This window comes from Phyllostomus hastatus, unplaced genomic scaffold (genome assembly GCF_019186645.2).
Source record: "Phyllostomus hastatus isolate PE091 unplaced genomic scaffold, TTU_PhHast_1.1 phas_contig_159, whole genome shotgun sequence".
NCBI lineage: Eukaryota > Metazoa > Chordata > Mammalia > Chiroptera > Phyllostomidae > Phyllostomus > Phyllostomus hastatus.
The window spans coordinates 191,017-214,252 of NW_025333640.1; the positions used below are offsets into that span (position 1 = coordinate 191,017).

Sequence of the window (23,236 nt, forward strand, 5' to 3'; positions counted from 1 at the left end):
AGAAGTCAGGAAAATAAATGTTTTAAGTGGAACAAAGATATGAAATGCAACTTTAAAACTTGGTTTTAAGAATTAAAAAAATCTATATCCAGGAATCAAAAACATAAGCAGGTAATATCCACCACACATGCAGCAGTTATAAAAACACACTGCTGTGGCTCATTCGGTTGGGAGTTGTTCTACAAACAAAAGGTCACCAGTTCAAAGCCCAGTCAGGGCACGTTGCTGGGTTGTAGATTCAGAACCCGGTTGGGGCACATGTGAGGGAACAGATGGATGTTTCCTTCTTATATCAATGTTTCTCTCCCTCTCCTCCCTCCCTTCCTATATCTCTAAAAAATAAATAAGATCTTAAAAAAAAAAAAAACCTCACTAATGACCAGGTGAATGGTTTAGATAGCATTCAACTGGATGAAGCAGAACCCTCCCTCCACCAATTAAAAAAACTAGTAAATAGAAAAAAAAAAAATGAAACATCCAAAGCAGCTTAAACCAATTACCAATTTTATTTTTTTTTAATGTAGTAGGAACTCTGGAAATAACAAATCCAGGGTTGTTAGAGACACTCAAAGAAGCCACAGGGAAGGCCAGACTCATTTGTGAATTTGCTACATGATCCTCCCTAATCTGTGCATTGCATCCTTTTGGTCACAAAATGTATCTTTTAACACTAGATACTGGATGTCCTGGCAAGGTAAGAAGTAGGGAGAAAACAAAACAAACATGTGGAGAAGAATTCAGGTAGGAAAGGCCTCTTTTTCAAGAGTATTTTCAGAGCCTATACAGTAACATCTGCTTATCTGTTAGTGGCCAGGTTGTGGAACATGGACAGTACTAGATGTGAGAAAACGTTTAAGAGATTTAAAAAACAGTATACCGTACTAACCTGACAAAAAAAATGGGTTTTCTTGATATAGAAAATAGTTACTGGGGAAGCAACTACAAGTATATGCCACATTGGTTGAAACATCCCAAAGGACACACCTAATGAAGACATCATGCTCTGATCGCAATGCATTCAATTTGGAAAACCATAACAAAAAGGCATTTTTCTAAAATACCCATGTTACACAGTACATAAGATTTTATAGAGTCTACTGGTCAAGTCATCCAGAAGAAAATTAACACATTATTAAGAATGAAATTATAAGATTACTACATACAAACCTTTTGTGATATTAGGGAAATTTAGAGCATAATCTTAAAAACGAACACTAAAAATTTATGAGCTACAGTCTGTGTTCATGATGAAAGACAAACACAATCTCCTATTCACTAAAAAAATTCAATCGGAGTGAATGAATTCTCATAAGCTCAAGTGGGGGGCTGTGGCTGAAATCATCTCCACAACAGGATTGTATTTTTGAAGTTTTAAACATTCTACTGTAAATACTCAAATTGCATAAAAATTGAGGGGCTGCTATAGGCCAAGGTTTCTCAGCCTTGGCAATATCAACATTTGGGACACATAAGTCTTTGTTCTGAGAGGCTCCATCCATTGTAGGATGTTTAGCAGCATCCTTGATGTCTTCCAAACTCATCAGTAACACTTCCCCCAGTTTTAACACCCAAAATTGTCCCCAGAAACTGCAAAATGTCTCCTGGGGAGCAAAACTAGCTTGTTGAGAACCACTGCTGTGCAATGGGGGGCTAGCAGACTTTTTCTGTAAAGGGCTACACAGCAAGTATGTTAGACTTTGTGGGCCACATACAGTCTCTGTCACATATTTTTCTTCCTTACAAATGTAAACTGTTCTTGAGAACTGTACATAAATAGATAGCTGGCTATAGCTAGCTGACCTGTTACTGACTTTCCCATGTTTATTATTTTATAGGTGTTTCTCTTTTGTGTTACTTCTCTCATGAGGAATACAATAAGACCAGAAATTGTTTGCCCATTTGATGAATTTACAGATTCTCCCTAGTGTGCTTACTCATGTGCCCAGAAGGTACCAGGTGATACTGTAGTCATTTTAACTTTAACCACCAGGCTAAAGTTTCTCTCCTTAAGTTGTCATGTCTGTTAAGTGTTCGATGTACACTGACGGCTTCTCCACACCACAGATACACATTTTCTCCCTCAGCAGGAATTCTCACAGATCTCCAAAGTGATGAGAAAAAAACTCAGGTCTTTCCAGTCATTACACAAACTGTATTTCTTCCAAGTTTCATGTATTCCTTTGTCTAGTAAGATGAGTTCAGAAAAGCTCTCCTGCCTTCCTTACACTTACAAGGTTTCCTTCCAGTCTGAGCTCCCATGTTTCTTAAAGGAATATCATTGGAGCCTTTTCCACACTGACGACACTAAGAGCTTCTCTCCCCGATGAGTTTTCACATGACTCCGAAGAGATGAATGATCACTGAAGGCTTTCCCACAGGCCAGGCACTCGTAAGGCTTCTCCCCAGTGTGTATTCTCCTGTGCACATTAAGGTTTGAGCCTATGCTGAAGGCCTTCCCACAGTGATCACACTCGTACGGCTTCTCTCCTGTGTGGCTCCTCATGTGCGTTTTAAGAGTTGATTGGTTTCTGAAGGCTTTCCCACACTGCCTGCATTCGACACGTTTCTTTACAAGATGAATGCTCATGTGCCTCCTACGAGATAAGTAATCACCAAAGACTTTCCCACAGGCAGCACACTCATAGCGTCTCTCTTGGGTATGTATCTTCCTGTGTGCGGTTAGGTTTGAGCTCGCGCTGAAGGCTTTCCCACACAGGTCACACCCGTATGGCTTCTCTCCAGTGTGAGAATTCATGTGTGTCTTAAGGATGGACTGGTTTCTGAATGTTTTCCCACACTGCCTACATTCAATAGGTTTCTTTACAATATGAATTCTCATGTGTTTTCTCCGTGATAAGAGATCACCAAAGGATTTCCCACATTCTTTACACTCATATGTTTTCTCTACCATGTGGTTCTTCTTGTGCAAATTAAAATTAGACTTCCATCGAAAGGCTTTTCCACACAGGGAGCATTCATAGGGTTTCTCCCCAGTGTGATTCCTGACATGCTCTTTGAGATGTGAGGGGTGCTGGAAAGCTTTCCCACAGTCTTGACATTCATAGGGTCTCTCTCCAGTGTGGGTTCTTTTGTGAGCAATGAGGTGGCAACTCCTGCCATACGCCTTCCCACACTCATCACACTTGTAAGGTCTCTCCCCAGTGTGAACTCGCATGTGTATCTTCAGGGAGGAGAGCGTTCGGAATGCATTTCCACACTGACTGCAGTCGAATGGCTTCTCTGTGAGGTGAGTTCTCGCATGACTCCTAAGTGCTGAGGGGTCATTGAAAGCTTTCCCACAGGCACTGCATTCATAGGGCTTCTCCCCAGTGTGAATTCTCCTGTGCCGTGTGAGGGAAGCACTCGTGGTAAAGGCTTTTTGGCACTGATGACATTCATGCATTTTTCTCCCATTGTAAATGCTCACATGTTGAGTTAGGTGGGACCTGTTCTTGAAAACTACCCCACAGTCCCGGCGGTGGTAGGGCCTCTTGCCAGTGTGCCTTCCCATTTGCTGAGTAAGATGAGCACCCATGCCGAAGACTTCCAATAGGGCATATTCAGTGGATTTCTCTCCAAGATGAGTTCCTTCCTGTTAATTGAAAGATAAGTGCTGACTAAGGTATTTCCACTATTCATTACATTCCTAAGATCTATCCCCATATAAACACATAAGTCAAAACACATCATTATGTCTAAAAATGTCATAATTCACAGTGCAAAGTACTGCTCCTGCCCCACGTGGGCTCTATCAAACAGAACAGGTGAATGCTGTGTTCCATGTGTGCCACCATTACAAAGCTCTCTACATACACTTTGTTAACTGTTTAATTTCTGAACTGAGCCCCAGCACTCAATGACAAACAGTTATAGGAGCATTCATCAGAACTCTAACTGGAAAAATTTGGGGTTAGTAACTGGTAATATTCAGTGTCTCTGACACTGTTTCCTCTTGGGGAATGCCACTGGCCTACTTCTTAAGCTCCTTTTCTACCTCACACTGCCCCAACTGTATCCTGATCTGGAAGATCCAGCATCACGCCAAGGGAATCTTACCATTGTCAAACCACTGGATGTTTCCTCCCCAAAAAAGATATCTTGCATGAGAATGGACCATCTGGTTTTACATGGAATCTCCCAATCTGAAACAAATTGGAAAAAGACAAATCTGCTGGTAATGAAAAAAAATGGTGGCATGCTGGTGACAAAAATGGGTGAATTTTTAGAGAATAACCCTAAAGAAAGAAAGAAAGGTGATGTGAACTGAAAGAATGCAATGAGTGAAAAAGACTGAAAAACCTGTCTGTGGGAGATACCTGGCAACAACAGGGGCAGACACTTATGTCAGCACACCAAATAATTCTCCAAAGACTGATACTAATAATAACAGAAGGAATATGATCAGGAATGTTGACTATGAAAGGACAGAACAAAAAGTCCGTATGGACATGTCAAATTTCAAGGTGAGAGGACAGTGAAACCAAAGCACCTATGAGAGAATGGAGGGGCAGCAAAAGACAATGAGCGTTTTCAAATTCCCCTGGATGACCTTTGCTAGTGGCCCTCCCTCCACCCCAGTCACTGGATATAGTCAATACTCAGAAGCACTTGTGTTCGCCTGGTGCTTACCAGGACATGTGCCTTGGAGAAGTCCCCTCTCCTCTGTTCTCAGTTCCTCTTCTTGCTCCAAGTGGGAGATGAGGCTGGGTTTCCCCACCTGACACCCTACTCACGGGGAAAGACACATGTTGAGGGAGGATCGTGCAGAGGACATGTGTTCTGAAGTCAAGAGCTCTGAAGATGGACAAGACTGACTTAGGAGCAGCAAAATGATGGTGACAAATTTCTAAGGGACACAGTGAAAGGCTTTCGTAAAAAACAGAAACACAAATACCCACACATTTTGCCCTTCAAAAGATTTCTTAACTCAGAAATTACGGATTTCTTAGGTCCACAACCTATGCCCGTGTGTACTAGAAACCTGTATAATTTTGTTAACAGTGTCACCCCAATAAATTCAATAAAAAGAAGAAAAAAGAAAGAAGGAAACCTATGCCCAAGCTCAGACACACTTGATAACCTCCACAGCCAATGCAACTGACTTGTCTCAATATCCATGGGGAGATACCAGGAGGACCAGGTCACAATTGTGTTTCAAATCCCCACCCAGCTGCTAGGTCACAGTAAACAGTTAAAAACATTTGATTCATAAGTGAAGAAATGATGCCAGTCTTACCGACTGAGGCAAGGTTGCTATAGTTCTCCAGCATCACATCTTTGTACAGTTTTCTCTGAGAAGAATCCAGCAAGGGCCACTCCTTCTCAGTAAAGTCCACTGCAACATCCTGGAAAGTCACTGAGTCCTGAAACACAGACACATTTGGGGTCAGTGAGAAACCAACCTGTGTTCAAAGATGGCAGAGGCTGGAGACTGGGTATGAGAAACTCAAAACACAGGATTTTCAGTACAGGGTTCTGCCATATCTCAACATTTGCTTCAGAAGCCAGCCTGTAGTTGTCTTGTCTTCCCTGTGAGGTAATCTCATCCCGTCTCATTGTTTTAGATGCAACTTTGACATGAGACCAAAATCTCTCTCCACTTTTAGCCTGGCCCGAGCCGTCTGAACCATATTATAAGAGAAACATTTGGTACATAAGTCATTTTCTCTAACAACCCTGATTCCACGATGGCCTCAAAACATTCTTTGGCTCTTTCTCTTGATCCCAGATTGGCCTCAATTAGCCTAAATAAGGGTCTAAAAAAATTTGTATTATATGACATCGGGGGTATTCTAGAAAGTGACTCTCCCACCCTCAGGGCCCTGAGATTTTGGTGTACCTGGGAACCAACATTAGTTGGCATATGAGGCTCCAGGCCATTGTAAGCCAGTAGGTCCACATCTTGATGACAAGAATAGTCTTTCAAAGCAAGAGGAATTTCTGACTCCTGGATATGGGCAAGGTCCTGGGTAGATGCAGCTACAGAAGACAGGATCCATGAGAATGAAAGCTTGTCTGACACTCACAAACCACGAAACTGTACATGTGCATGCATGTCCCCAATCAACACAAACACACACATTTGGTAACAATCCACAGCAGCCCTGCTCTGCTCAAGGGCAAGAAAAAGAAAGGTGGACCAACACACCATAAAGAAAGTGATATATATTCTGAATTTATGAATGAAAAAATTAAAGCTCTAAGAGGTAGTGCTTTTATTTTTCTCTTATCTATCAAGATAACAAATGTGATAGTGCAGGGTTGCACTTGTATTCTTCCTTTCCCACCACTATACACATTCCTTCCCTCACCCAAACTCACAAAGACCCTGAATCGGGCACCTGGGAGGCCTCCCAGGCATTTGCTCCCACTGCTTTCCAGTTCATCCATCCTCCCATGGTAGCCCTCCCTGTCCTTGGTAAAGTGGCAGCAGTCACTTCAACCTGACTTCTGAGGGTATTCTCTACCCCAAGAACTTACCATATGTGGGGGAGAGATCAACAGCTGCCATCCTGTGAGAATGACAATGAATTTGCCTGAACAACAGGGCACTGGCATCAGAAAGCTACTCTCTTGCTGGCATGGGACTCTTGGAGCAGGCCTCTGAGGTAAAAGAGAAATAGATTACTAGGAGACGTCAAGGCTTTTTATCTCCTGATCACAGGACAATTCTGATTTTTGCTTTCCAGTATTTCCTCTTTTAAGCCCCAAGTCCTGTCTGATTCCCAAGTCTTTACTTTACTTAGGCAAAACCTCCAGGCAATGTGGTGGAGAACCTTGACCTGCTTCAAATAAGATTCAGATTCATTCCAAGTAATTTGTCATCAAGTACAACTCTGTTAAACTCCCTCACTCATTAAACACTTGGGCTGTAGATGTCTGTTCTTCAACTTCAATATTTGCTATGGTTTGGGGTGCTTCTAGTATCCATGAAGACAGGCCAGCTATCACTACAAGTTCCCATCTCCAATGCTGTTTGGCCTCATGCTCCATACCAACATACACAACTATGGGCCTTGTCATCTCTAGTTATCAACTTTACCTCGCAGACAATGATTTAGAAATCTGTTCTGTGGACAAAACTTCCACACAACATTCTTCTTGCATGAACTCTTTCGCTTTAGAGAAGATTCCAGGCAACTCATGCTTCTACCATTTTGCCCCCCGAACAACAAATTATTCTTCTCACGGCCACATCTCAGGCCGAGATTCATCACAATCCATCATATCTACAATTTATTTGTCCAAATTCCTTTAACCCTCTACCTATTATAACCCCAAATCAGCAAAGACCATCCCACACACAACCAGTAACCTTCGAAACTCAGAGGTGCTACCCCAAGAGGAGTACCTACACTAAAGAAATGCATACTAGGCAACTCAATCTTCCAATCTCCCAGTAGCCAGGTAAAAATCTCAACATTTTTTTCCTGAATAAAAAGCTGTCTTACCATTACCCTTACTTTCAGCAAATAATCTTATATTCCTTTCAAAGGCATAATATACCATTCTGGTTTTTCACAACCAGAAAAAAAACCAACAATTCCATATATGATAGCATAAAATATATAAAATATCTAGGAATAAATCAAAAGCTGTGTAAGACCTTAACAATAAAAACTTAAGCACTGCTGAAAGAACTTAAAGACCTAAATAAGTGGGGAGGAATATCATTTTTGTGGACCCCAAGAGGCATTATTAAAGAGTTTGTGTTGCCCAAATTCATCTGCAGATATAATTCAGTCCCTAGCAAAATCCCAGCAGGGCTTTTTTCAAAAATTGATAAATCAAATCTAAAATGTGTATCAAAATGCAAAAGATCTAGAAAAGCCAGACAATGTTAAATAAGAAAAACACACCTAGATGATTCATACTACAAACTTTACCACAGTAATGAAGAGTTACTAGAGTAAGGATAGACAGATAGATCAATGGGACAGAACAGAGTAAGAAATAGACCTACAAGTGCAGAGTTACATAATTTTCAATAAGGAAACAAAGCAATTCAATAGGGAAAGCAGTCTTTTTTACACATTTATTTCAAAATTATAGTTGGTATTATTATATTAGCTTCAGGGGTACGACATTGTGACAAGACACATATAACTTATGATCTGCATGATAAGTCCAGTACCCACCTGGCACCATACATAGTTATCACAGTACTGTTCACTTAAAAAGGGACAACAGTCTTTTTCATAAATGATGCTAAAAGACTCAATGGGAAAAAAGGAACTTTGACTTCTATTATCACTGCACACACAAAAATCTGAATTAAAAAATCTGTGTGAGATGAATTGAACACCACAAAATAAAAACCAGAAACTATCTTAATGACTTTTGAATTACACAACAATATTTTAGACTAGACACAAACAGAACTAGACCAAAAACATCAATAAGTTAAACTACCAAAATGAAAAAAATTTTAATCATCAAATAACATCATTAAGAAAATGAACAGGTTGGCATAAAAACAGACACATAGAACAATGAAACAGAATTGAGGGCTCCAAAATAAATTCACACATACAGAGTCAATTAATTTATGACAAAGGAGCCAAGATTAAACAATGGGGAAAGGACAGTCTCTTCAATAAATGTTGCTGGGAAAACTAGGCAGCCACATGCAAAAGAATAAAACCAAACTACTATCTTACATTAGACACAAAAATTAACTCAAAATAGACTAAACACTTGAATGTAAGAACTGAAACCATAAAAGTCCCAGAAAAAAACAGGCAGTAAGATCCTTGACAAAGGTCTTGGCAATGATATTTTTTGATGTGACACCAAAAGCAAACAAAAGCAAAAATAAACAAGTGGGACTACATCAAACTAAAATGCTTCTGTTCAGCAAGAGAGATAATCAACAAAATGAAAAGGCAACCTACTAAATGGGAAAATATTTGCAAATCATCTAACAAGAGGTTAATAACCAAATAATACATATGTTAAAAAAAAAGACCCTCATACAACTCAATAGCAAAAAAACAAACAATCCAAATAAAAAATGGGCAAAGGACCCAAATAGACATTTTTCCAAAGACATACAAATCACCAGCAGGCACACAAAAAGACGCTCAACATCACTAATCCTCAAGGCAATGCTAATTAAAATCATGAGATACCACCTTACCCCTATTAGAATGGCTGTAGCAAGAAGACAAGAGATAACAAGTGCTGAACAGGTCTGGGTAGGTGCCTGGGTTGTGGGTGTGGTCCCTGGTCCCAGGGAAAGCAACCAATGGATGTTTCTCTCTCGCATAGATGTTTCTTTCCCTCTCTTTCCCCCTCCCTTCCCTTTTCTCTAAAGTAAAATTAAACAAAGTTAAAAAAAAAATTCCTACAAAGAAAACTCCAGACCTAAATGCTTTTCCTGATACAGCTCCTTTTTTGGAATTAGTTACTCTATTCTTAGGCAAAATATTCCAGCGTTTAGAAAAAAAGGGGGAACAGCACCACCTCATTTTATAAGCCTGGCATAAACCTGAAAAGGAAAATTACAAGCCAATTTTACTCAAACACAGATCCAAATCACCAAACAAAAATCAGCAAATGGAGGCCAAAAATAGTACAATAGTAAGTATCCTTTCTAAGTAAGTTATTTTCCAATGCATATTTAATGTAATATTAGAAAACTTCATTGGTATAATTCATTACACTATTAGACAAGTTAAGAAAAGTATATTATTCACTCACTGATTCCATGAACAAATAGTACTAGCACCTTTCACAGGCCAGGAGGCCAGGCATCCTTTAAGGTGCTGGAAATACATTAACAAACATTTAAAAGTAGATACTGGAAAAAGAAAATAATTTGTAAAAAGCTACAGCTGTTCATGAGAAGAGAAAAGCTCTTAAACTAGGAAAAGAAGTGTGTTTTCTTGATCTAATCAATACTATCTTTAAAAGCCTCCAGCAAGCACTAAAGGTCTTTCCCTTAAAGTCAAACACAGGAATTTGTCTCCTATCCAAATTCCATTCAGTGCTACCAGAAGTCCCCAGCTAATCCAGTAAAGAAATTTTTTAAAAAGTGCACTAAACAAATAATATTTATAAATATTTACTTATTCATTCTATACAGATAAAATTGTCTATGAAAACCATATAGGACACTACATACAATTTAAGAGAATTACATATTTTGGCAAACCTTGTGAAATTCAAATTCTATATACAAAGCTGTTGGGCAAAAAAACTGTAATTTCAAAGCGTGCACAAACACACACACAAAGTTCCCTGGAAAAAATCTAACAAAAAACCCCAACAACCCTTCAATTCTTTTTGCTAGTATTCATAAAATTTATTAAAATACATTATAGAAGATGTAAATAGATAAATTTTAATTATAAGATTCAATGGCATACTAATGTCAATATTCTCAAAATATTCAACACAACCTGAAAACAAAACCCCAGTAGGCGGAACTTTACAAATTAACTCTAAAATTTAAGCCACAAGGTATATAAGAATGAATGGGTGGGTGCATGAACTTCATCCACAGGATATTTAGAAATCTCAATGCATAGTTGCATCAATATGGAAAATAGGATGTGTCTGAAAATACTTAAAGAGTGTGAGTCCATTCAAAAATAATTACTAAAATAAAGAAATACATTTTTGAGAAACGTATAAACAGCAAAATCCATACAGAAAATCTTGGGAGAAGAGGAGGATGCAATGTAGGAGCACAAAGGTTTCTGAGGTTTCATAATCTTTCTTGGCCTGATTTGTGGATTTGCTTTATGTTGTCCTTTTAATTGTGTTTTTGTGTTTTCATACTTTTTCCCCCCATATAATCCTATAGGAGAAGGGTAAATAAAAAGAACCAAGTAAAATGGTAAAAATCAATGCAAAATGTTAGTAATCACAATAACTATTAATGGACCAACTCTCAAGTTAAATTAACAATGTTGAAGTGAATTTCTAAATCTAGTACATGCTATTCACGGTACATAAAAGTCAAACTTAGTGACAAAAATAATAACATAATAACATAAAAATATACAAGTGCACAAAAAAATTAAATATAAAAGGCATTCTAGACAAACGCTGCCTAAAAGAAAACCAGTGTGCCTAGTTTTCTAATATTAGACAAAACTGACCGCAAAAGGGAACTGACCACAAAAGCAAAAGGAAGGTAATTTATCCTCGCGGTCTCCAATTCCTGAGCCACCATAATGTCCTGAACTCATTCGGCCAGGCTTTTCCTTCTCCACTCCAAGGTGTCGGTTTTTTGTTTTGTTTGTTTTTAACCAGATCACTAGTGACTGCCCCTGGCCTCTAAATATGGTCCTAAATGTCAGTCCTCGCGTCGCCAGCGTTTTATATCGCTCATCATAGGACCTAAAACACACTCCTCGCCCGGCTACCCGGCTTCCCAGTCCCAGGTCCCGGCTCCCCTAACTCTTCCTTTTCTAGTGGGCCTCCCGTGTTCTCAGGAAGACCAGGAGTAAAGGGTTAAATGAGGAAAGCGGGCTTACCCAACTGAGGAGGGGTAGCCGAGGTCTTGGAAGCTACCGCCAAAGGTCGAGAAGTTTCAACCGAAGCTCCGATCGGCTCCGGGGACGCGGAGTGTCACCAACAGCTGGGAGTAAACCATAGAGGAGTTCTCTACGTCCCACGTATGGAGCGGCGATCGCCTCCCGAGGATAATGGCTTCCGCTCCACTTCCGCCTTCTAAATCTCGCGGGACTTCAATGGCTGCTATAACCCGGAAGCACTGAGCGGAAAGGATTCTGGAAAATGGAGTCCTCGGGTTAGGGGGCGTGGCTGGAGTGCCCAGGTGAATTCTGATGGTTAAGTACGTGTCCCGAACATAAATGTTTGCAAGTCTCCGGACTCAGTTCTCAGGCGTCTTATAATCACTCTCTGTCGGTGCAACGATTCTCACCTCTGTAAGTAGTGTTTCTACACTCAAGACCCAAAATGTCCACTCACAGCCCCACACCTCTAACCTGAATTCCAGATGAAACGAGACATTCACCACTTGGATATTTTACAGACACTTTAACATGCCACAGTTCAATCCCCGAACTCCATCTTCTCAAACCCAAATAATAGGAATCCTGCGTTTCCACCTATAAACCTTGGCAACACCCTCAACCCTTTTGTTTGTCCCATTGATCCATCAGGGATTATTGAGTTCTACTTGATGGGCAACCCAGAACCTGATCACTTTCCCAGAATTGTTTTTCATACCTCTGCATCAACTCAAGAGTGGTCATGACGAGAGTTGGAAAAGTCCCCATTAGTATTTTGTGGTCCTCTTTTATAATACCCAAGTCAGACATTTAAGAAGCACATCTTCCAGATGAGGGCGTTTATCTGGGCGGGGTGAGAACTCAGGAAGCACTAAGATAAGTCCACCTCCTAGATAAAGTTCTAACCCTAACTCTACCAAGGCAGCCATCTCAAGTAAATTGTCTACAGCCTGTTTCTCCTGTATAAAAGAGCCATCCTAAAGTTGTTGCAAGACTGAAATGGGTAACACAAGTATCTCAGATTATTATTTTTCAGGGACAAGGAGTTGGTAGAGTCCTGGCTGGGTAGCTCAGTTGGTTAGAGCATCATCTGGTATGTCAAGGTTGTGGGTTGGATGTCTGGTCAGGGCATGTTTGAGAAACAACCAATGAAAACATAAATAAATGGGACGAGTGGATGTTTCCATCTCCCTCCCCCCGAAAAAAAATCAATAAATTTAAAAAAAAGTAAATGTTTTTAAACACAACAAGCCCACCTAGAGAAGTGAGCAAAGACATGAGCAAAAGTGGAAAGACCTGGGACAGGAGGTGGCTCAGGGTTAGGCAGGGAAAACTCCAGAAGAGGTAAGGGATTGGATCTTCATGATTTGGAGCCAGGACAAAGGACAAAGAAAGGAAAATGATTCTCTGGGATTCAGGCAGGACCGGAGAAATTGGGTGGTTAAAATCAGTAAACAATGTTGGATCAGGGTCAGAGCTTGTCTTATCAATGCTAAATCCCAGTGAACTCACAAGGAGGATTAATTGATGGAATGAAAGAAGGGGAAAATACTTACTTAACCACTGAATTCAGAGTAGAATAATTCTGCAATACTTCCCAAACAGTAAAAAATATGACTAAGGTAAACAATACCCCAAAAGGAGATATTGGAAAAACCTCATGCACATCCTTTTAAAAAATAAATACATAGTTATTATAGAGAGATAAAATATTGATCAGTTACATACTGGTAAATATCCTGGGGAAGCTATTCATCAATGCTACATCTGATAAGGGGTTAATATCCAAAATTTATAAAGATTCATGCAACTTAACACCAAAAGAGCAAACAATCCAATTAAAAATGGGCAGAGGACCTGAATAGACATTTCTCCAAAAAGAACATAGAGATGGCCAATAGACATATAGAAAGATGCTCAACTTCATTAATCATCAGAGAAATATAGATTAAAATCACAATGAGATCTCACTGCACACCTGTCAGAATGGCTATCATCAACAAATTAACAAACAAGTGTTGTCAAGGGTGTGGAGAAAGAAGATTCCTTGTGTGCTGTTGGTGGGATTACAAATTGATGCAGCCACTGTGAAAAACAGTATGAATGGTTCTCAGTAAATTAAAAATAGAACTACCTTAATGACTCAGTAATTCCACTTCTGAGTATTTATCCACAGAAATTCAAGACAGTAATTCAAAAAGACATAAACACCCCAATGTACATTGCAGCATTATTTATAAACACCCAAAATGGAAACAACCTAAGTACCCATCAATAGATGATTGGATAAAGAAGGTGTGGTACACACTATATACAACAGCCATCAAAAAGAATAAAACCTTACCATTTGTGCCAACATGATTGGACCTAGAATGTATTATGCTACGTGAAATGTCAAGACAGAGAGCAACAAATACCATATGATTTCACTTACAGGTGGCATCTAAAGAACAAAGTAAGTAAACAGACAAAACAGAAATAGACTCATGGATATAGAGAATAAACTGATGGTTGCCAGAGGGGAGTGGGTAGAGGAGCTAGGTGAAAACAGTGAAGGATTAAGAAGTTCCAGTTGGTAGTTACAAAATAGACACAGGGATGTAAAGTACAGAATAGGGAATATGGTCAATAATATTGTAATAACTGTATGGTGCCAGGTGGGTACTACAATTATTGGGGGGATCATTTAGTAAATTAGGTAAATGCCTAACCACTGTTCACCTGATACTAACATAAAATAATATTGACTTTCAACTAATGTAAAAATTAAAAAGTATTTGTTTAATTTTAACAAACATACAGAAAGTCAACACATACAAATTTAAAGTGAACACACCTATGCACAAATCATGAAAAGGACACATGCCTGTGAAAAGGTAGCAGAAGTGGAGCCCTTTTAAAATAGAGCCACAAGGGCATTGCCTGCCACCTCCATCCCATCATATCATCAAGAAGTTACCATTTATTTTTTCATGGTGAGAACATTTGAGATCTACTCTCCTAGCAACATTCAAATATAAGATACAGTATTATTGTCTATAATCACCATGCTACACAATACATCAAAGTTGTTAATCAAAGTTGTTAATTTGATAACTGTAAGTTTGTGATTTTGTTTTCAATTGAGCTCACTCTTCCACCTCATATTTGTGTGTGTATCTGTTTTGTTTTGTTTTTTATTTTGTCAAAGACAAACAACAAAAATCGAGCAAGTAAGGAGATTGACTTTATTCAGGCTATTGCAGTAGGGAAAACAGTCCAGATCTGAAGATCAGAATGTTTCTGCTAGGTGGTTTTGCTTTAGACTTTTATAGGGAAAAATAGGCAAATTATAGGTGGGGAATTGTAAATTTGGAATTGTTACTGTGACTAGGGGAGTCTGTTTGCTGAACAAGAAATATTTATCTCTGTGCTTTGCTGGTTTGTCAGGGAAGGGGATGAACAGTTCACCTATTCATTTATGAGACAAAGGAATAGGAATTTGGAAGGGGTGTGTCTGGCTTTGTTTTGGGTAAACAAGCTGTTCATCAGTAAGTCTTACTCTGTCAAATGGGGCAGGGAGGTTCTTTGTAGTAGTCAGTCATTTCTGGACATGGTTTTCCAGCAGCACAGGGGAAGTTCGATATAGTTACTCTGCTTTATTTGAACCACAGACATAAATGCTTAGTTTACTCTAAGACACCTTACCCATCTTCAATTAAAACTTTTCATTTTAGTCCTGGCCGGGTAGCTCAGTCAGTTGGAGCACTAGGGTTGCTGCTTAGATCCCCAGGCACTGCAAGAATCAACCAATGAGGGGGCAGGGGGGTGGGGGAAATCAACCAATGAGTGCATAGTAAATGGAACAATTCCAAGTCTGTCTGTCTCTCTCAAATCAATGAATAAAAACTTACTTTATTTTTGAGCAGTGGTTCTCACTGGGGAACATTTGGCCAAGCTGGAGATAATTTGAGGGGGGGCTCACAACTGGGTTTTGGTGGGGTGCTTCTGGCATCTAATGGTGGAACCCGGAAATGCAGCTAAACATCTCAAATGCACAGGACAGCCTCCCACGGTCAAAAGTTAACCAGCTGCAAAGCAGGGGCAAGTCAGGGGACTGTAAATTCTCTGCCCACAGCCCCTTTGTGAAAGAACCAGGGCTTTGGAAGCTAGGCAAAAATGTCTGAAAACTGAAATTCCTTCTATTGTGCATAAAAGAAGGCTCAAAGGATTTTTAAATGCACTTTGATTTTCCTCTTGGAATTATTGATCATTCATTACTCATATGTTTGTTACCTATTATTTGAAACATGGCAGCTCAACTTGCAGGATTTTTACATAAAGTTTGTCAAATTTTAGTTGTAAAAATTTGGGGAAGGAAGAACCTTGAATGTTAGTTGAGAACCATGGAAGGGCAGGAAGCAAAATTTTTCCATAATGAGCCAGAGAGTAAACATTTAGGCTATGTGAAACTAAAGAGAAACTCTCTCCCCACTGTCTCCTTTAGTTTCAGGCTATGCTTAATACTTCACTGCTGACACTCTGGCTACAAATTTCCCTCACACTGAATGATTATCAGATTCCCTGGATAGCAGCTGGGTGTCCAAGTTAACTCAGTCTGACATTACTTGCCCAGAGACAGCATCAGATCTTACAGGTTCTGGCCTTAGTCCCACAAGATTGCACTCCCTCCACTCTCTGCCGCAACTTCAACTGCCAATGGCAAGTCCAGGTTGTCACCTGTGCTTCTGACAGCTATAAATTGGAAGCTCCCATGACCCCCTCCTTGGTTTAATGAATTTGCTAGAGCAGCTCACCAAACTCAGGAAAACAGGTTGTTTACTAGATTACTTCTTTATTACAAAAGATATAAGGGTGGGGTCCATAAGGGTCCTGAGCACAGGAGCTCATGTCCTGTTGCATTTGGGGTGCATCACCCTCCAGGCACACACAGGTGTTCTTGTTGAAATAAATCACTTCATGGAGACTAGGAGAGGGCAGGGCTCCAGAAAGGTGAGCCAGACCCTCAGCTGGCTTTTCCCTTGAGGTTGTCTAAAAGAGGCAGCTGAGCAACTAATATGAGCTTTAGGTATCTGCAGGCTCAAGAGTGAAGGGTGAGAGGCAGGGGCTCCTCGCTGTGGGCTGGCATCCCAGGGGAATGTCTGTTAGAAACAGGAGAACTAACTGGAGGCAACCCCATGACCATACGGACTGCAGCCGGTTTCCCGTCGCTGAAGGGCCCAGAAGAAGCCCATGCACCTGCAGCACATTACTACCGGACAAAGCACACTCTAATGCAGAAGCACAAACAGAGATAACAAAGGTGACTTCATAAACATGAAATATTCAAGGCACCAGAAGACAAAACAATCCTGAATATTTGTACTTAATGGTTCACTGATGGAACTACAAGCAGAAATAGACAAATTCAGTACCACTCTGGGTGATTTTAATATATATCACTCCATGACTGATACACCAAAGAGACCAAAAAGAATCAGTCAAAATAAATAAGATTTAAACACAATTCAATAATTTGAATATATATAGAAAATGCACTGAATTTACAGAATTACACACTCATCAAAATACCCATTTCTCTTTCAGCACAGACTATATATTAAGTTTGACCAAAAGTGCTACAAAAGGCAAGTCTTGATAAATTTCAAAGAATTAAAATTATACAAGATATACACAATGCAATACATTAGAAAACAATAAGAAAAGCATAAAGAAATCCCCCATCTATCTGGACATTAAAAATGTACTTCTGTGCCCTGACCAGTGTGGCTCAGTTGGTTGGGTGTTGTCCCACAAGGGAAAATATGGCTGGTCCAAGTTTGATTTGTGGTCAGGGCAAATGCCTGGGTTGTGAGTGTGGTCTCTGGTTGGGGCGCATACAAGAGGCTACCGGTAGATAGTTCTCTCTCTCTCTTTCTCCCTCCCTTCCCCTCTCTCTAAAAATAAATAATAAAAAGCTTTAAAAAATAAAAAATAAAAATGCACTTCCATATAACTTATGGATTAAATTAAATATCTCAAATAAAAATCCCAGTTGATGTTATTCAAATATATTTCTTTGTATAGATTCCAGCAGAAAGGAAGACAAAATAAAGAAAAAGAGGAAGATGACTCAAAGGGGAGGGTGAGATGAGAATTGATTTAATCAGCATATTAATGCGCAGGCAAATGAGTAGCCACTACAAATTTACTAACACATGGAGTATACACTTGATAGTCATTATTTTCTCCAAGCTTTATTGAAATATAATAGACTTTTCAAAACCTGTAATTATTTATTAAAATTTACTAGTGCTTAATAAACATGTATATTAAATTATCTCATATATCCCAACATAAAATAAATTCCCAATATCACTGTTAAGTGTGTAATTAATATTATTCTGCCCATTTTGTAGATGGTGAGCTGAACTCAGAGTTAAGTTAGCTGATAAATGACAAGTAGTGAAACACAGGGCATCAGGATTTAGTACAAAGCTGTTTGACTACAAAGCCCATGATTAACCACCTTGCTAGGAGGGCTGAGTTAGGAAGAGTCCTGATTCTGGTATATGCAGTATTTCAGTCCCTTTGACTCATTCCAGAAGCTCACACCCAAGGCGGATGGCAAAGTCATGAAAAGAAACATGTTCTAGAGATAAGTTTCCTCAAAGCTCCCTTCATGTCTCTGTTCCTCAGGCTGTAGATGAAGGGGTTCAGCATGGGAGTGACCACTGTGTACATCACTGAGGCCACTGCCCTATTCCTGGAGGAGAAAGAGGTTGTAGAACTAAGGTAGACTCCCATACTAGTCCCATAGAACAAGAAAACCACCAACAGGTGAGACCCACAGGTGGAAAAAGCTTTATACTTGCCACCAGCTGATGGGATTCTCAAGATAGAGGAGACAATTCGAGTGTAAGAGAAAATTATCCCCAAGAGGGGACCCCCACCCAAAAGGCCGGTCATTAAATATACCAGGATGTCATTGACGAGGGTATCAGAACAGGCAAGTTGGAGGATCTGAGCAAGTTCGCAGAAGAAGTGGGGGATTTTCAAGTCTGTGCAGAAGGACAGATGCAACACCATCAGGCTGTGGAGCAAGGCGATCATAATGCTAACGAACAAGGGAAGGAGAACCAGCAGGCCACAGAGGCGTGAGTTCATGATGATGGTGTAGTACAGAGGGTGGCAGATGGCCACATAGCGGTCATATGCCATCACGGTCAGAAGTAAATTGTCCGTACATATAAAAACCATGAAAAAATATACCTGAGTGAGGCAGCTTGCGTAGGTGATGGCTTTGGTTTCTGTCTGGATGTTCACCAGCATATTGGGGACTATGGTGGTGCTGAAGCAGATGTCAACAAAGGACAGGTTGGAGAGGAAGAAGTACATGGGGGTGTGGAGGTGGGAGTCTGAGCTGACGGCCAAGATGATGAACAGGTTCCCAAGCACAGTAACCAGGTACGTGGTCAGGAACAGTCCAAAGAGAAGGGGCTGCAGTTCTGGGTCCTCTGAGAGACCCAGGAGGAGGAATTCTGCTACACCTGTTTGGTTTTCTGATTGCATGTTATTGATGAGTCTGCTGAAAAATAGAGACATGAATTACAATGAAACAGACATCACTTGTTTGACACAATCTTTTAGCTATTCCTTCAATTCTACCAGTGTTTAAAGATTTTATTTTTTTATTTTTAGAGAGAGGGGAAGGAAGGGAGAAACAGAGGGAGGGAAATGTTGATATGAGAGAGAAACATTGATTGGTTGCCTCACACGCCCCCAACTGAGAATTGGCCTGCAACCCAAGCACGTGCCCTGATTGGGAATAGAACCAGTGGCTTTTTGCTTTGTGAGACAATGCCCAACCAACTGAGCCATAGTGGTCAGGGCTCTAGTAATATTTAAACAATTCTTCCCTTCAGGTTTCCCTACTAATTCCTTCCTTCACCAAATAATTTTGGGGTGATTTGTACATATCATATATTTTTCTAATGCTATAATTAAAAATGAAAACATATGCTGTTTTATTTTTTTTAAGGAACTGTCATTCCCATGTGCTATTTTAAAAATCTAGAATTAAATTCTAGCTGTTTCTTCATACAACACGAAACCTGTTTAGATGACTTCATTTTTTTCAGAGAATCTTAACTCTGTAGTTAATTAGAAACTGAGTCTGCTCATTAATTGTAAGTCTCAGGGATTGCTGGAAATATCCCACATTTTCTATTGCTGCAATGTGAGAAATAACATCATTAAGTCATTCCTTTAAATATTCTATATTTTACAGTTAGATCAAACCACTTTATGGGACCCATCTATTTCGAGGGAACTGTTTGTGCTGGGTGGTGATTTGTCATTTGTCATGTGCCATTATTTGCTTATAATGAAGGATATTATAAGAAAAGGTCGAATGAGTCTCTATTGTGTCTATTGTAGAAATGTCACACCTGTATCCATCCCTTTAAACAAGAATACTTAGTGCTTTCTCTGAACAACTGGTTTGCTTTCTCTTGTAATCACATGTTTGTTTCATTTCTTTGGCTGCTAGGAACCGTATAGCTACATATGTGGACCACGTCTGAAAACTCAGGGTCACTTTATAAATAACCAAGTAATCATTGCTTTTGACTTATTTTTCCTTGGCAGCCACCTTCTAGGTTATGTCTATGTGGGAATGGTTTTGTGATTACCCTCCACCCTCCAAGCACTCTTGAGTGCATTCGAACCTGTGCATCTTTGAGGAGAAATCTTCCCAAAAGTGCCAGTGCAGGTCCAGCCACCCCTGTGGATCACTTCGGCGGCATGCCATGCAATAAACCCAAGTCCTCACTCTGACTTTCAAATTCCTCCGTCGCCTGGCCCCTGTAACAATCGCACATGAGGTGATGTACTTTCAGCAATTGCCGCCTCATAAAACTAGCACTCCACATCATGGCCGAGTCCGGAAACTCTCAGGAGAGAAGTCTAAGGTGTGTAAATACCAGCACAAAAACTCAGTTGATGAAAATATGTCATTTCCTGCTCTCATCAAAACTGAACTACTCATTTCAGGATGTGTGCTTTACACATATTGTTTCTTTTTCTTTTTAAAAGTTATTTTGGGGGGCAGAGGACACATTCTTAACAGAAATGAAGGGAGGATGGAAGCATGGAGACTTGAGCAAGCAAAGGAGATGAGTGAGCATTTTTTCCTCTGCCCTCATATGGGGTGGAGTGGGCAAGAACTGTTCAACTAGCTAAGGTGATCATTCAGGTCTCTTTACAGGATCACTGCTCAATCCATGGTTTATGAGGAAGGAAGGACACAGTCTAGGAGGAGAGAGGGAAAAGAAGCTAAGTGACATTCAAAGAACATTTGTGTACTTCAAATAAATAAGATGTTTTGTGCATGAAACAAGAAAGGGTCTCAATACTGGGGACATAGTGGATACTTTAGAAATATTTCCTGGCTGGCGTAGCTCAGTGGATTGAGCTTGGGCTGCGAACCCAAGTGTCGCAGGTTCAATTCCCAGTCAGGGTACATGCGTGGGTTGCAGGCCATGACCCCCAGCAACCTCACATTGATGTTTCTCTCTCTCTCTCTATCTCCCTCCCTTCCCTCTCTAAAAATAAATAAATAAAATCTTTAAAAAAACAACCTAAACAATATGTACCTTTATTGTTAAAAAAAAAAAAGAAATATCAGCTCTAATTATTGCCTTTGTGATTACTTTTATTAATAACAACATAGTTGTTAGGGTAGTCCGAATGGGAAATGTTGAGCTCAGTTTAGGATGTTTCTTTTCCCTTCATTTCCTGACGCACAGGCTGTCATCTGTTTCAACAGCCACTACTTTGGAAATATGAGGTAAGGTTATATATTTGGAAAATTTTTAAATGCAGGAAAAAAACTTGATAATTTTTCTGTGTTAGAATGTTAAAGAGTTTCTCAAAAAGTTAATAATTGAATTAGCATATGATCCAGCAATTCCACATCTGGGTATAATCCAAAAGAAGTGAAAGCAGGGTCTCAAAGAGATATTTAAACATATGTGTCCACAGCAGCTTCTTCACAATGGCTGAAAGATGGGAGCAACCCAAGTGTATGTGGCAGATGAATGGGTAAGCAAAGTGTGGGGTATGCATACAATGGGATGTTAAATATCATTCAGCCTTTAAAAAAAGGAAATTCAACACATGCCACAACACAGATGAACCTCCAAAACATCACGCTAAATGAAATAAACCACAAAAAGACAACTACTGTATGATTCCACTTGTGTGAGATACTTAAGAGTAGTCGGATTCATAGAGGCAGAAGGGCGGTGGCCAGAGCTGGCAGGCAGCTGAATGGGCAGAGAGTGTTCCAGTTTTGCAAGATGAAATGCATTCGGAGGTGAGGGGCAGTGATGGCCACACAAGGGGGAGGCACTTAATACCACTGAACTGTCACTTCAAAATGGTTAAAACAGTAAATTTTGTGTTGTGCATATTTTTCTGTAATTAAAAAGTGAATACTTAATACAAATGTGGAATGAACTCTTCTGGTTTGCCTTAGCTGTGCTCCTGTCCTTCTCGGTGCTTTGAGAAATCAGCCGCCCCTCACACTTCAAGGATGTTCTTAGGGACACAGCCCCATGCTCACTTTTTAAAAAAAGTTTTCTCATTTCACATATTTATTTCAATCAAACAGCCTTCATTTTTTTTTATCCTCACTCAAAGACATGCTTCTTGATTTTAGAGAGACGCAAATGGAGGGAGCAAGAGAAGGAGAGAAATATTGATCAGTTGCCTTTCATATGCACTTCAAAGGAGGACCGAACCTGTAACCCAGGCAGGTGCCCTGACCGGGAATTGAACCTGCATCCTTTTGGTTTGGAGGACGATGCCCAATCAGCTGAGCCACATGGGCCAGAGCCATTCTCACTTCTGTCTCATCCTTCTCCCTCAGCCAAGGAGTCCTTCAGATCAGGGACTACTTAATGTCTTTCGTGGAGACTCGGGTCTTACCTCCTTCTGTGCTTGGTAGGATCATAGCCAACCTGACTCAGTGAGCACTGTCTCCTGGAGAATCCATGGCATAAGCAAGGCTTAGATCCCCACCAACTCTGTCCCCTCATTCTGCTTCAGGATCTTGGACGGTGAGTCCTTGGGCCCTTCCAACAAGACTGGAAAGGAATTACTGGGTGGGTGGGTCTCTCAGTGCCTTCCCATTGTCTGTGGACAGCTCTTATTCCAGGAACTGGAATGCCTGACCATGTGACTCCAGGGTTTCTTACCTCACAAGAGACAGGAAAAATCACACCAGGGAAAAGAAACCCTCTAAGTGGGGTAAGTGTGGAAAAGCCTTCAGGAGGCATGTCCCTCTCACACTGCACATAAGAGCTTACACTGGAGAGAAGTCCTATGAGGGTAATCAATGTGGGAAAACCTTTAGTGTGAGGTGGAACCTTACTGTGTACAAGACAGTGAGTCCTGGAGAACACCCCATCAATGCAATGTCTGTGGGCACACTCTCAGTAAACTCGTACACCTCTGGTGCCATGAGAGAGCTCAGGGTGGATGAAACCCCTAGTGATGTCCACTCAGAACGGTGTCGAGTGAACATACAAGCAAATGTTGACTGAAGAGAAAATCGGGTGTGAAGGAGGTGAGAACGTGTCTGAATAACACACGTGTGGGAGAGACCTCAGCTACAGACGACCGTGAGCAATTCTCTGCTCATTCATCACCCCTGAAATTTCCATGGCAGACACTCAACACTGAGAGAGAGAACTGGCAATATCTTT

At 40.3% G+C, this 23,236-nt stretch overlaps 2 protein-coding genes across 4 annotated transcripts; both read right to left on the reverse strand.

Moving 5' to 3' along the window:
• Positions 1-482: 482 nt before the first annotated feature.
• On the reverse strand, positions 483-11,662 carry ZNF317 (zinc finger protein 317). Of its 2 annotated transcripts, XM_045831516.1 has the most exons (7): positions 11,487-11,662; positions 6,481-6,603; positions 5,840-5,979; positions 5,237-5,363; positions 4,630-4,725; positions 4,057-4,142; positions 483-3,592 (listed from the first exon to the last, which is right to left on the reverse strand). In XM_045831516.1, exons 2-7 carry the CDS (start codon positions 6,509-6,511, stop codon positions 2,276-2,278), a joined length of 1,797 nt encoding a protein of 598 aa, XP_045687472.1. In that variant the 5' UTR covers positions 6,512-6,603; positions 11,487-11,662; the 3' UTR covers positions 483-2,275. The 2 variants fall into 2 exon arrangements, with proteins under 2 accessions (XP_045687472.1, XP_045687473.1); XM_045831517.1 differs by lacking the exon at positions 4,630-4,725.
• A 1,061-nt stretch (positions 11,663-12,723) lies between these two features.
• LOC123813954 (olfactory receptor 7D2-like) lies at positions 12,724-19,037 on the reverse strand. 2 transcript variants are annotated; one of them, XM_045831402.1, is made up of 2 exons: positions 18,126-19,037; positions 12,724-12,750 (listed from the first exon to the last, which is right to left on the reverse strand). In XM_045831402.1, exons 1-2 carry the CDS (start codon positions 19,035-19,037, stop codon positions 12,724-12,726), a joined length of 939 nt encoding a protein of 312 aa, XP_045687358.1. The 2 variants fall into 2 exon arrangements, with proteins under 2 accessions (XP_045687358.1, XP_045687357.1); XM_045831401.1 differs by lacking the exon at positions 12,724-12,750 and having other exon boundaries at positions 18,099-19,037.
• Positions 19,038-23,236: the final 4,199 nt, after the last annotated feature.

Bases quoted from the DNA above. Each gene is read 5' to 3' on its own strand.
- ZNF317 (XM_045831516.1), bottom strand. From the start codon at position 6,511: ATGGCAGCTGTTGATCTCTCCCCCACATATG. The intron at 5,980-6,480 runs GTAAGTTCTTGG...TGTCTTCTGTAG, and splicing joins TGATCTCTCCCCCACATATG to CTGCATCTACCCAGGACCTT. The intron at 4,726-5,236 runs GTAAGACTGGCA...CCCCGTGAGTAG, and splicing joins TAGCAACCTTGCCTCAGTCG to GGTGTCAGGTGGGGAAACCC.
- LOC123813954 (XM_045831402.1), bottom strand. From the start codon at position 19,037: ATGCAATCAGAAAACCAAACAGGTGTAGCAGAATTCCTCCTCCTGGGT. The intron at 12,751-18,125 runs ATCTCTAGAACA...GTCTTTGCTCAC, and splicing joins AGGGAGCTTTGAGGAAACTT to TTCTCTAGGTGGGCTTGTTG.